Genomic DNA, 15,224 nt, shown 5'->3' on the forward strand with positions numbered 1-15,224 from the left:
AGAAAAGGAGCAACACATTCTAACTTGTTTTTATTATTATTGAAGTAAATTTTGCATACTGTAAAATTCATCCATTTAAAATGTACAGTTCCAGCATGCCGGCTCTCTAGTTGTGGAGGGCAAGAGCGCACCAGCTCAGTAGTTGTGGCGCAAGGGCTTAGTTGCTCCACAGCATGTGGGATCTTATTTCCCTGACCAGGGATTGAACCCATGTTCCCTGATTGCAACTTATCTCAATCTGATCCATATCCAAGCACATGAATGCGAATGATTGCTGGAGAAAATGACCCAACTGTGTAGTTTGTGACTGGTGTATTTTCATCTCAGGTAGACTTTCATAATTGCCAAGAAATCTTACGTTTGCCAGTCAGCACATTTTCTTTTGCTACAAAGACTGCTCTCTTTTGCTGTCTACTGTCCCCACATTTTACAACCTGTCCTTTATTTTCCTTCACCTGCTTTAGAAAGTATACAGGGCTTCTAGGTATGAATTCCCCCATTCTTCCCCTCATATCTCTGAATCTTCCTGTATCTGTGTCCATCTTTTCTTTTTGTCCTAGTGCAGTGATTATCCTTTCTTCGGAGGTAATTCTTTCATCTGTACTCTGTATTCTGTCCTCATCCACTTCCTTAGACACCTTACTTTGTCAGTCTTCCTCTCCCATCCACTTCACACTTTTGTCATCAATATGTAAACATGTTCACGTGTCCTTTTTAATAACAAAATAACTGTCTTCTATTTCATGATTCCTTTTCTTTTTTACTTTCTTTGATATTTGTCTTAAAATCTCTATTTTCTCTACCCTTATTCGGTCCTCAAATCTCTGCAGTCTGACCCCTGTACTGAGAAGTGTCTTTATCATGGTCACCAGTGACTTCTTTGTTTCTAAAACTAGTGGATACTTTTTAGTAACAGCCCTGATATTTCTTCTTCCTCTCTAAAGTGCTCCTCTTTCTTAGTTTTCTTGAGACCACCCTCCTGATTTTCTGTATCAGTCTGTCCTTTTATGGTTTCTTTTGCCTAACATCAAAGCACAGTTTAATAAATGCTGTTCAGTGGGATGCAAATCATTGTAATCTAAGGATGAATCCCTGGTTTAGTTTGATTGTCCAGGATAAGTTTTTCATCAATTCATAGACATTTGCTAAGGATTAAATATAAGAAAACTAAAATTATATTTTCTGTCAAGATTGGGGTGGAGATGTTTTATATTGCCAGTTATGGATTTTTTTTTTTAACATTCATTGATAGGGTTAGGGTTGCTGCTGTTGTTGTTTAGTCGCTAAGTTGTGTCCGACTTTTTGCGACCCCATGGACTGTAAGCCCATGGACAGGCTCCTCTGTCCATGGGGAATTTCTCAGGCAAGAATACTGGAGTGGGCCATTTCCTTTTCTCGGGGATCTTCCTAACTCAGGATTGAACCTGCATTGGCAGGCGAATTGTTTACCACTGAGCCACCAGGGAAGTACTAGGATTAGGGTTGAGGTTCTCTTAAGGAAATGAAGGAATGTAATCAAAAGCTGTGACTGATGAATTGTGAGGAATTGACCACTTAGCCTAACTTACAATAGGCAGCTCCTGGAATCACAATCCTCTTCTTGCTTGGCAGCCGTCCTGTAAGTTGTAGTGCATGCAGTTTACTAGATTGGTGTCTCTGTCATACAATTCATTGTTTTCTCCCTTTTCCTCTCCTTATCTCACTCATTCCATTAGTTTTTTAAGTTGTGAAATACAATGCCTGTATAAAAGCACACAGGACAAATGCAGTGGCATTTTTCTTTTTTCTTTTTGATACTGTATCTGTGTAAACATTATCTGGTCAAAAATAGAACATCATCAGTGCCCCAGTCCTCATGGTATGTCCCTTCCTGGTGAAATCTCACTGCCCTCACCTAACTCTGAGCTATAACCACTCTCCAAGCTTTTGAAGCCATCATTTCTTTTGTTTTCATGATAGTTTTAAAAACTAAATGTGCATCACTTGATAAAGCTTTACTTGATGTGAATCTTTCTATAAATGGCAAATTGAAAAGCAGAGACATTACTTTGCCAACAAAGGTCCGTCTAGTCAAGGCTATGGTTTTTCCTGTGGTCATGTATGGATGTGAGAGTTGGACTGTGAAGAAAGCTGAGCACCGAAAGAATTGATGCTTTTGAACTGTGGTGTTGGAGAAGACTCTTGAGAGTCCCTTGGACTGCAAGGAGATCCAACCAGTCCATTCTGAAGGAGATCAGCCCTGGGATTTCTTTGGAAGGAATGATGCTAAAGCTGAAACTCCAGTACTTTGGCCACCTCATGTGAAGAGTTGACTCATTGGAAAAGACTCTGATGCTGGGAGGGATTGGGGGCAGGAGGAGAAGGGGACGACAGAGGATGAGATGGCTGGATGGCATCACTAACTCGATGGACGTGAGTCTGAGTGAACTCCGGGAGTTGGTGATGGACAGGGAGGCCTGGCGTGCTGTGATTCACGGGGTCTCGAAGAGTCGGACACGACTGAGCGACCGAACTGAACTGAACTGAACTGATAAATGGCAAAATACACTACTGTGTGTATGTGTGTAATTGTTTTAATTTCTTTTGCTCATGGTCTATGTTTCTGCCTGCAACTGAGGTTCATTCGTTATGTTTGTTGTGTAGTATTTCATAGTATGAATATTTACCCATTCTGTTGGTAAGTATATGAATAGTTTGCAGTTTTCAACTATTATGAACAGTGCTGCTCTGAACATTCTTGTATAATGGCATACTTTTCTGGAATAGAATTGCTGGGTCAACTTCATTTTTACTAGATGTTGTCTAATTAGTGTATATATTTTAAAACCTATTCTCCGAAAAGATTATGCCATTTTCACTCGTATCAAATATACATGAGGAATTTCTATCCCATTTGGATGTTCACCACCTTTTTACTTGTTTTTGTTTTATAAGTAATTAGTTTTTGTTATTTAAACTGAAAACTGGATCTGTTTTTTTCATTTCCATATTAAAGAAACAGTAACAAAAGTATTTAAGGATTATTAATCTTATGCCATCTGAGTCCATGCCATGAAATAAGTATATATTTTTATTATAGTAAATGTTTTTACATATTTTTATTAGCTATATTTAGATTCATATGGGATGACTATATTTTATATACACTGAATGATACTTGCCACAGCTATTCTTTCTTTTTAACCTAAAGTGCCACAGCTGTGTAAATTTTCAACCCTAAACTAAATGGTAGTATTTTATATAAAGATCTTCTGTATTACCTTGAGCAGCAGTACTACAACTTTGGGTTTCGGTTATTATTTCCAGGTGTTTATGTGGAATATTTATTAAACTAATTCTAATGAATCTTTATTTTTCTTTAAAGTTGGCCTTTGCCAGAGTTTGATCCAAGCCAGATTCGACTGATTGTATATCAAGACTGTGAAAGACGAGGGAGAAATGTCCTGTTTGACTCCAGTGTTAAGAGAAAAAATGAGGACATATCAGTATCGGTGAGCATTGTTATTGGTTTGGTTCAAGTTTAATGCCAAATATTCTAATTCAAGAAAGAGTGGGTCAAATTTCAATTATGGTACTTTTTATTTGTCAATATACAACATTTTAGCATGTTATTAAAGTTTAGAGCACCGATTTTGAGAATTTTTAAAGGAAAAAATATTTGCCTTATTTGCATTGGTCTAGTACCAGAGAAAATTTTAGTTTGACATTTACTTATATACTGCTATTGTGAGATATGACTAGAGCTACAGGGATTCTTAAAGAGGACCTGTACAAATCTCCCATCTTATATAGCTGTAGAAAGTGTGACCAGAGAGGTGACATTATTTGTCTGAAGGTATAAAGCAAGTTAAATCTTAGGCCCTAGTGCATCATATTTCCCCATTCTATACAGCAGTAGCAAGAATGTCTATTCTGTTGACTTTGAATATCATATTTTGAAATATTTTATGACTAGTTTAGCAGGAGTACATGGCCATTCACTTAGTCATCCAAGTAAATGCAAGTGATTGCTGTCATTTTGCTACTGCTACTTTTGTTACCCTTTCAGGCATAAGGACTCTCCATCCCCTGGATCTGTAATCTGGAAATGGAAGCCTGGAACTGTCTTTTCTCTCCTCCCCTAAATTGACAATTTTCATTAACATTTCAGTAAACAACTCAAAGCAGAACACTTTGGGAAAGATTTTTCTACCAATAGAATTGACTTATAATAGACAAAGAGTTATTTTTTAATAGGCATACAGCTACTTGGGAGTTTGTACTTGAGGTTTTGTGTTCTTAGAAAAATCTGATTTATTGCTTGTGATCTATTGTCTTATTTATAATAGCATCTTCATGGTCTATTTAAGTGGCATGTAATAAGTACTTGGTAATTTTTGAGTTATTTTGATTGTCAGGTTTTATGATGTTCCTCTGATCAGTAACACATTTAGTTTTCTGGAGATTGTGCTTTGTTTAGATTTCTTAGCTGTTATCTGGATTTTTTTTTTCAGTCTGACAAAAAAAATTGCAACATTTTCTTAAAGTATTATTTAGTTGTGCAGATAACTAAGTATCTACAAAGCTTTGGGCATTTGGAGATTTATGTCTCTACCTCTCTTGTTGCCTGCAATTAGACATTCTTGCAGAGGTAAAGATTGAACAAATAAATAATTCCACAGGGAAATCAACCCTGTATACTCATTGGAAGGACTGATGGTGAAGCTCCAGTATTTGGGTCATCTGATGAGAACAGCCTTCTCATTGGAAACGTCTCTGATGCTGGGAATGATTGAAGGCAAAAGGAGAAGAGAGCAGCAGAGAACGAGATGGTTGTATGGCATCACTGATGCAATGGACATGAACTTGGACAAACTGTGGGAGATGGTGAAGAACAGGGAGGCCTGGTGTGCTGTATGGGGTCCTTGGCCATGGGGTCGCCAAGGATTGGACACAACTGAGAGACTAAACAACAACAACAATGATAACAGCTGTGAAAGAAACATACAGAATTCTTACGAGATTCCACAGGAAGGAACCTATTTCTTATCAGTTTGGGTGTAGGAGTATTAAGGAAGGTCTCAGTGAAGAAGTGACATTCAACTTGGGATCTGAAGAAATTGAAGGCATGGTATAGGAGATGAGTATTCCTTTTAGTAGAATCAGCAAATGCATTTTACAGATTAACTTAGGAGCTCAGTAAATTGAAGGATGTAAAACAAGACCAGTCTGGCTGGAATGATAGTAAAGTAGTATGTAACTTAGTTGAGAGATGAAATTGGAGAGAGGTAGAATAGGAGCCAGAGTATTTAGGGCCTTACAGGTCTTTGAGTTAGAAGTTTAGATTATATCCTGTGCAAAGGGAAACCATTGTAGGCATCTGCTTTATGTTCCAAAAAGTCACTTTGGTAGAGAGTCCAGAAATAGATTCACACATATGTGGTCAATTAACTTACAGCAAAGGAGCCAAGAACTATACAGTGGGATAGGATAGTCTCTTCAATAAATGATGCTGGAAAACTGGACAGCCACATGCAAAAGAATGAAACTAGATTGCTGTCTAATACTGTACACAAAAACTAGCTCAAAATGGATTAAAGAGTTAAATATAAGACCTAAAACCATAAAACCCCTAGAATAAAACAAGCAGTAAATTCCTTGACATTGTCTTTGCTGTGATTTTTTTTTTGGATATGAGACCGATAGTGAAGATGACAAAAGTAAAAATTAACAAATGAGACTACATCAAACTAAAACGCTTTCACACAACAGAGGAAACCATCAACAAAATGAAAAGACTGTACCAAATGGGAGAAAATATTTGTAAATCATATATCAGATAAGGGGTTAATATCAAGTATATATTGAAGAATTCATGTAACTCAGTAGCAGAAAACAAACAATGTAATTGAAAAGTGAGCTGAAGATCTGAATGGACAGTTTCCGAAGAAGGCAGAGTTGACCAGCAGATACATGAAAAGGTGCTCAGCATCTAATAATCGGGGAAATAAAAACCACAGTGATGTATCATCTTGTCAGATGACTATTACCGAAAAGACAAGAAATGACAAATGTTGACGAGGATGTGGAGAAAAGGGAACCCCTGTACACTATTTGTGGGTGTGGAAATTGGTGTAGCCACAATTGAAAACAATGAGGGGAGGTCCCTTAGAAAACTGAAAATACATGTGCCACATGGTTCAGCAGTTCTGCTTCTGTGTATTTACCAGAAGAAAATAAGAACACTAACCTGAAAAGATATGTGCATTGCACTCTCATGTTTATTGCAGCATTATTTATAATACCCAAGACATGGATGAAGCTTAAGCACCCACTAATGGATGAATGAATAAAAATATAATTCAGCCATAAAAAAAAGGAAGCCTTGCTGTTTTTGTTAACATGGATAGACCTTGAGGCCATTATGCTAAGTGGAAGAAGTCAGACACAGAAAGGCAATTCTGTATGATCTCACTTATAGGTGGAACATAAAAAAAACTAACAGATACAGAGAACAAATAGGTTGTTGCAAGAGACAGGGTGTGGGGAGCAGGGAAAATGAGTGAAGGGGCATGAAAATGTACAAATTTCCAGTTATAAAATAAATAAGTCATGGGGCTATAACATACATCGTGATCACTGTAGTTAATGACACTATATTGTATATTTGAAAGTTGCTAAAATGTAAAAGATCACATAACAGGAAAAATTTTTAAAACTATGCATAATGATGGATGTTAACTAGACTTATATTTTTTAATTAATTTTAATTGGAGGCTAATTACTTTACAATATTGTGGTGGTTATTGCCATACATTGACATGAATCAGCCATGGGTGTACATGTGTCCCCCCATCCCGAAACCCCTTTCCATCTCCTTCCCCATCCCATCCCTCTGGGTTGTGCCAGTGCACTGGCTTTGAGTGCCGTTTCATGCATCAAACTTGGACTGGTCATCTGTTTCACATATGGTAATGTACATGTTTCAATGCTATTCTCTCAAATCATCCTACTCTCCCCTTCTCCCACAGAGTCCAAAAGTCTGTTCTTTACATCTGTGTCTCTTTTCCTGTCTTGCATATAGGGTCGTCATTACCATCTTTTTAAATTTAAAAATATATATGTGTTAATATACTGGTGTTTTTCTTTCTGATTTACTTCACTCTATATAATAAGCTCCAGTTTCATCCACCTCATTAGAACTGACTCAGATGCGTTCTTTTTAGTAGCTGAGTAATATTCCATTGTGTGTGTGTACCACAGCTTTCTTATCCATTCGTCTGCTGATGGACATCTAGGTTGCTTCCATGTCCTAGCTATTGTAAACAGTGCTGTGATGAACATTGGGGTACACATGTCTCTTTCAATTCTGGTTTCCTCGGTGTGTATGCCCAGCAGTGGGATTGCTGGGTCATATGGCAGTTCTTTTTCCAGTTTTTTAAGGAATCTCCACATGTTCTTCATAGTTACTGTGCTAGTTTGCATTCTCACCAACAGTGTAAGAGGGTTCCCTTTTCTCCACACCTTCTCCAGCATTTATTGTTTGTAGACTTTTTGATAGCAGCCATTCTGACCAGCGTGAGATGGTACCTCATTGTGGTTTTGATTTGCATTTCTCTGATAGTGATGTTGAGCATCTTTTCACGTGTTTGTTAGCCATCTGTATGTCTTCTTTGGAGAAATTAACTAGACTTATCGTAGAGATCTTTTCATAATGTATACAAACCACTGCATCATCATTATGTCATACATCTGAATTGAATATAATTCTGTTGTCACTTATATGTCAGTTTTTTAAATATAGTGAAAAAACCTCCATGTTGGCTTTGGGAGGAATGAGGGAGAAGGAAGTGTATGGTGAATTCAACCAAAATGGTTGAATAGCTGAGTAGTGAGAGCCAAAGCCTTTGACTGTGTGGATCACAATAAACTGTGGAAAATTCTTAAAGAGATGGGAATACCTGACCACCTGACCTGCCTCTTGAGAAACCTCTATGCAGGTCAGAAAGCACCAGTTAGAACTGGACATGGAACAACAGAGTGGTTCCAAATAGGTAAAGGAGTACGTCAAGGCTGTATATTGTCACCCTGCTTATTTAACTTATATGCAGAGTACATCATGAGAAACACTGCGCTGGAGGAAGCACAAGCTGGAATCAAGATCGCCAGGAGAAATATCAATAACCTCAGATATGCAGATGATACCACGCTTATGGCAGAAAATGAAGAACTAAAGAGTCTCTTGATGAAAGTGAAGGAGGAGAGTGAAAAAGTTGGCTTAAAGCTCAACTTTCAGAAAAGTAAGATCATGGCATCCGGTCCCATCACTTCATGGCAAATCGATGGGGAAACAGTGGAAACAGTGGCTGACTTTATTTTTCTGGGCTCCAAAATCACTGCAGATGGTGATTGCAGCCATGAAATTACAAGATGCTTACTCCTTGGAAGGAAAGTTATGACTAACCTAGATAGCATATTAAAAAGCAGAGACCTTACTTTGTCAACAAAGGTCTGTGTAGTCAAGGCTATGGTTTTTCCAGTGGTCACGTATGGATATGAGAATTGGACTATAGAGAAAGCTGAGCACCAAAGAATTGATGCTTTTGAACTGTGGTGTTGGAGAAGACTGTTGAGAGTCCCTTGGACTGCAAGGAGATCCAACCAGGCCATCCTAAAGGAGATCAGTCCTGGGTGTTCACTGGAAGGACTGATGTTGAAGCTGAAACTCCAATACTTTGGCCACCTGATGCGAAGAGATGACTCATTTGAAAAGACCCTGATGTTGGGAAAGATTGAGGGCAGAAGGAGAAGGGGACAACAGAGGATGAGATGGTTGGATGGCATCACCGACTGAATGGACATGGGTGTGGGTGGACTCTGGGAGTTGGTGATGGACAGGGAAGCCTGGCGTGCTGCAGTTCATGGGGTTGCAAAGAGTTGGACACAACTAAGCGACTGAACTGAACTGAACTGAGATGCCTAAGAGTCAAAGCTGTAGATGGTCAAGCAGACAGTTGAAATCTAAGTCTAGCTGCAAATGTGATAAGCATGTCGTCTTTGTATTTAGAATGCTAATAGGTCAGCAGAACTTGTCTAAGACTTTTAAGGTTGACAGTGATTGATTAATTAATACTCTTTATTATTTCTTTAGCAAATATTTATTGAATTTTTTTGTGTGTTCTTGATGATGTTCCATTAAATTGAAGGATATGACCTCTTCTTTACTGTTTCTCTTGATTAATGCTACTCGTTGTGTTACTGTAGCATTCTTCCTTTCTGTTTTAAACATCATTATGAATCTTCTTTTCATGCTGTTTCTTGAACCCTTCCTGCCCACCTTTTCTGAGATGATGCTTCATTAGTCTCATTAGTCTTCTATCTCCTTCTTCTCTTTTGGTTAGCTCTTTTTCTTTCCCTGCAAGTCTTCACAAAGTCTCATTACCCAACGCCAAATATATGATTATCCTTTTACTTTCTTGTATATATGTCCTGTCTTTTTCTGTCTCTGTCTCTCTTTTTTTTTTTTTTTTGATTCTTCTCAGTGTGTCTTTGTGTCTTTTAGTTTCTCTGCCTCACTGTCTCTCGGGCTCTCCTCAGTGTCTCATCTGTCTCTCCTTTGTCTCTCTTCAGTATCTCTTCTTGGCCTTATCTCTGAGTCTCTATGTTTCTCAGTCTGTCTACTGGCTCTAATCTCATACTGTGCATTCATTCTTCTGAAATTTTCTTATATGCCTGCTTCTTCTTTTTGAACTTTGGTCTAGGCTCATCAGTGACTAGAAATCAAACAGCCTTGAGTGCTTGCAGTCTCATTTGTTTTATATATCCTCATCTTATGTGCTGTCATCCTAGATGAAGATCTGCCCTTTTTCGGGTTTATTTTATCACCATTTTATGAATCCTTTCTGATTGCTCCAGGTATATATCTTTTCTCCTACATCAGAATTCTCTTGGTCCTTTGTTTATATTGATAGCCTTTCATAGACTTCTGTGTCATAGCTGTATTTGTTTTTAAATCACAAACAAAAAAAAGTAAAAAATTTGTCTGTTATTCACCTTTGCTTCCTAAACTGCACCCTGCCTCACATGTGTTAATTATTCAGTACATATTTTTGATCAGCTTTAATCATAAGTACAGTTTAGTTCAATCGCTCAGTCGTGTCTGACTCTTTGCGAATTGCAGCACGCCAGGCCTCCCTATCCATCACCAACTCCCCGAGTTGACTCGAACTCAGGTGCATCGAGTTGGTGATGCCATCCAGCCATCTCATCCTCTGTCGTCCCCTTCTCCTCCTGCCTCCAGTCCCTCCCAGCATCAGAGTCTTTTCCAATGAGTCAACTCTTCTCTTGAGGTGGCCAAAGTACTGGAGTTTCATCTTCAACATGTCTTTCCAATGAACACCCAGGACTGATCTCCTTTAGGATGGAGTGGTTGGATCTCCTCGCAGTCCAAGGGACTCCCAAGAGTCTTCTCCAACATCACAGTTCAAAAGCATCAATTCTTTGGCACTCGACTTTTTTCACAGTCCAACTCTCACATCCATACATGACCACAGGAAAAACCATAGCCTTGACTAGATGGACCTTTGATGACAAAGTAATATCTCTGCTTTTTAATATGCTATCTAGGTTGGTCATAACTCTCCTTCCAGGGAGTAAATGTCTTTTAATTTCTTTTAATGGCCGAAGTCACCATCTGTAGTGATTTTGGAGCCCCCCAAAATAAAGTCTGACACTGTTTCCACTGTTTGCCCATCTATTTCCCATGAAGTGATGGACCAGATGCCATGATCTTTGTTTTCTGAATGTTGAGCTTTAAGCCAACATTCCTCCCAGGAATCTTGATTCCAGCTTGTGCTTCTTCCAGCCCAGTGTTTCTCATGATGTACTCTGCATATAAGTTAAATAAGCAGGGTGACAATATACAGCCTTGACGAACTCCTTCTCCTATTTGGAACCAGTCTGTTGTTCCATGTCCAGTTCTGACTGTTGCTTCCTGACCTGCATGTAGGTTATAAGTTAGGAAGTTTATTATCAAAATCCTATAAATACTTTCATGAAGATTTTATATATTCCTTTTGAACACCAGAGAGCATGTTCCCCCCCCCCCCCCAGATTGTGAGCTGTTGGAATCATTAAGTATTTTTTTTTCATCTACTGGGAAAAAAAGCTTTAAATTATGAGTTCTGTATAGGCAAAGAGTGTGATGTAAATGATAATTTTGAACTTTTTACACGATATCTGGGTCTGTGCATAATGATGTGATAGTTTGGGCATCAGCAGCTTCCTGATTGTCTTAAAATGCTGAAATAAAATTTTATTAATGTATAACTTTCTCAGAACATTTTTTCATTCCAGCTCTGTTATATTCTGTGACAAATGAGTCAGATATTCAGTGGATTTAATCCAGAGAGTTCACGTGTTTGTAAAAGTCTATTTTTATTTTTTTACATTTGATCCTCAGACCTTATTCATCATCTAGTTGAAGTGTGAAGTGGTTTCTTTGAACACTGATATAGGCAGATGGATCAAGTGTGAGTTGATCGTATGCTACTATCTTTATCCTGGACATTGTTTTTATGGTAATAATCTAATGCTTTTTTATGTACTGCCAGTGAAGTTGCATTAACTCATGTTTCAGCCTTCACATTCGCAGGCTCACGTATCTTTGGAAAGGTGAATATAAATTTTAATATGTCAGAGTTTTGCACACTGAAACTGTACAAGTGCCAATAGTTGAATCGTGATTGTGATTCCAGATTTAGAACATAGGATTTGGTTAGGTTATTGAATCTTCTTCAGTGTTGATATACAGAAATCAGTGAACTCAGTATATGCAGATAACTTCCAATTGTAAGTATGAAGGAATCTAAGCTTCATTTAAAACAGCAATTTTTGAAAGTGCCTTTGCATAAAGTTAACAAAATCTTTATGTTTAAAACTTTAAATCTCCTGAAGTACATAAAAGCTTGAACAAATAAAAAGGCAAAATATGTTTCTGGGTAATGTACTTTTGGTTATAACGCTCTCTGTTCTAAGTTGCTTTTTAAAAAATGTATCTCAATAAAAATGCCAACCTTAACTATTAATATTATTGGCGGGTGGTCATATCTGGAACTAGACAGCAGATTCTAAAGTTCAAAGGGAAAAAAATAGCAATAATAAGTTGGAAAACTGAAAAAGAAGAGTTGTAAGGTTGAGTTAATTCTACCAGATTTGAAAAATACATTATAAAGTCTCAATAATTAAAACAATATTTTATTGGAGCATAAATAGACCAACAGACTAATGGAAATAAAAGATCAGATAGATTAAATCCATGTAGGAATTTAATATACGATAAAGGCATCCTTGAATCAGTAGGGTAAAGATTAATAAATGGTATTGAGATAATTAGCCGGATACAAGAGAAATCAACTTAGATTCATGTCTCAAGTGTATCAAACATTTAAATGTAAAAAATAAAACGAACATTACCAAAGAAAACATGAGTTCCTATGTATCTTTGGAGTGGAAAACACCTTTTAGCTATTATTCAAAATGCAGAAGCCATAAGTAAAAGGCTTATAAATTTGACAACCTGATAGAAAAGGAAGTAACTTGGATGATGAACAAAACAGAGTAAAGGCAAACAAGTGAAAAAGGAAAAAACTTACCATAAGGAAAATTAAAAGACACATGATATCCTGGGAAAACACTTTTATGGGATATAAGACCAGCTGGTAATGTTTTTATATAAAGAATTCCTATCAATCAAGACAGGAGAACTGCTCAGTAGAAAACTGGGTGAAGGATGAGAGCAGGGAGTTCACATACAGATGGCATCACACGTTCAATAAGATTCTTCCTCTTTTTCACAAGGAAATGAAAATAAAAACTGTATTGTGATTTTAGTTCTTTTCTTTCAGATTGGGAAAAACCCAATTATTTAGTGACAGTATTTTGCTGTTGAAGTGAGTGAAATGATATCCATGGAGGATAATCTGGCAATATCTACCAAAATTTTATGTATTTATGTTTTGACCCAGCAGTTCCATTGGCAATGTCATTAACAGATGACTGGTTAAATAAGCTGTAGTATATTTCCACACTGGAATACTATGCAGCTGTATTTAAAACAGAATGAGGAAGCATTTCTAAAGATAGATGAAATGATTCTCTATGATATTAGTGGAAAATAAAGCAAGGGCGGAACTGAATCACTTTTTCTGAAAGAGAAGAGGAAAAAGAATACGCTTATATTTGAAAAAAGAATACTGGAAGGACAATAGTAAACCAATAAAAATGATTTTACTTACTGGCAGTGTATGAAGTGGGGAAAAGAGTAGTTAAGGACAGAGTGGGACCTAGATTTCTTTGTGTCAATGAAAATTTAGTTAATAGTCAAGAAGAAATAAAGAGAATTTTATTTGAGCCAAGTTGGGGATTTTAACCTGGGAGACAGATTTTCAAAAATTTTGAGAATTGTTCCACTGGTCAGCTCTTAAACATTTTCGAGATAATCATGTATCATATTGGCAAGTTAAAATTATAAACTTCATCAGAGATTTTTGTAGAGACAGGTATGAATGCATAGAATGAGCCTTTAGTCAGTGTGATCCCCTGTACAAGATGAGAAAGAAATAATAATCTTAAAAATTACAGTGCTGGCATCAGAAGAAAGGGACTATTTTTCAAAGGTTGATTGCATCCTCCTACCTTGAGGGAATCTGGTTAATGTATAACGCAGATACACATTGAACGTTGGGAAAGGTATATTGTATGTAAATTCTGACTTAGTTTCATTATCCTGTTGTAGAGAAGATAAGATATTGTGCATAGATATATACGTAAAAGCTCGCTCGCTCTCACACACACACCTTTCTCCCATCAACTTCCTAGCTATACAGTATCTTTTCTCTTTCCCATTCTGAAGTTATAACTTTTTTGAAACTAAACAGCAGCAACTTCATTGTAAGATGGTCTAGTGAGGGGACATGGCACAGTAGACATTAACCTTCTAGCATCAGTAGACATTAACCTTAGTCTTGGAATTCGTGTACGTTTGTCCCTTTCTTGCCTCTAGCAAATTGCTTTTTGATTAAGAGACTGGACATACATAGTTACCTCAGCTTGGAATGTCTTTCTTGACCTCTCATTCTTCTTTCACTTTAACTCCAATGCTTTTTTGTAGTCCCAGTTTAAATGTCACTTCCTTGATTTGCCTAGATTAACTTAAGTTCTTTCTTGGAAAGTTTATATAAACATTGTTGCTCTTTAACAGCTTCATCTGTAAAATGGGATTAGTATTAGTACCTACTTCATAGAATTGTGAGGAATAAAAGAGTAGATACATGTAAAACAGAATAAGACCTGATCAAATACTAGGTGCTATATGAGTTAGCATTTGCTATCATTATTATTACTTTTATTAGACATATTTGAAATATATATTTAATTATACTAAGTTGTCTAGCTGTTTGTTAAATGTCTCTTTCGTCTGTTAGATTTTTAGTTCTACAAGGAAAAGAACTGTTTTATTCACTTCTTTTGTCTAGTACTGGTACACATAGTACTCTACTACTATTGTATGTGTGCTAAGTCACTTTCAGTGGCGTCTGACTCTGCGACCTCATGGACTGTAGCCCACTAGGCTCCTCTGTCCATGGGACTCTCCAGGCAAGAATACTGGAGTGGTTTGCCATTTCCTCCTCCAGGGCATCTTCCTGATGCAGGGATCAAACCCACATATCTTATGTCTCTTGCCTTGGTAGGTGGGTTCTTTACCTCTAGTGTCAACTTGGGAAGCCCCCAAAAGTGAAAGTGTTAGTCACTTAGACTGTCCATGGGATTCTCTAGGCAAGAATACTGGAGTGGGTTGCCATTCCCTTCTCTAAGGGATCTTCCTGACCCAGGGATTGAACTCAGGTTTCCTGCATTGCAGGCAGATTCTTTACCTTCTGAGCCACCGGTTTTGTTGACTGATAAATGGTGGTTTGCAATAGTAGATAAGTTAGGCCAGCTGGGTTTGAAGAATAAACAATTGGTAACTGTGATTAATATTTCAATTCTTTTAGGAGTATCAAGGACCTTGGTAGATTGCAACTTTGGTAGTTATGAGTACTGAAAGCTCTAGAACCTATTGTGGAGGGATAGGAAAATAAGATGAATAAAGCAAAAAATTGAAATACATTCTTTTTCCATACTAGACAGTACAACCTTATGGTCCTAACCTCAGCTCTGACTGAAAATATAACTGTCCAATACGT

At 37.3% G+C, this 15,224-nt stretch overlaps 1 protein-coding gene across 2 annotated transcripts in view; it reads left to right on the plus strand.

The window, feature by feature from the left end:
• FNIP1 (folliculin interacting protein 1) overlaps positions 1-15,224 on the plus strand; it is a 121,451-nt gene that overhangs the window by 45,166 nt on the left and 61,061 nt on the right. For both annotated transcript variants that reach the window (XM_086410449.1, XM_086410450.1), the window contains exon 2: positions 3,365-3,491. In XM_086410449.1, coding sequence (XP_086266575.1) covers positions 3,365-3,491 — 127 coding nt within the window. The remainder of the gene's footprint in view (positions 1-3,364; positions 3,492-15,224) is intronic.

The sequence above is a fragment of the Bos grunniens genome, chromosome 7 (genome assembly GCF_055505025.1).
Source record: "Bos grunniens cultivar Pamir isolate PY7600 chromosome 7, Bosgru_T2T1.0, whole genome shotgun sequence".
Classification (NCBI taxonomy): domain Eukaryota; kingdom Metazoa; phylum Chordata; class Mammalia; order Artiodactyla; family Bovidae; genus Bos; species Bos grunniens.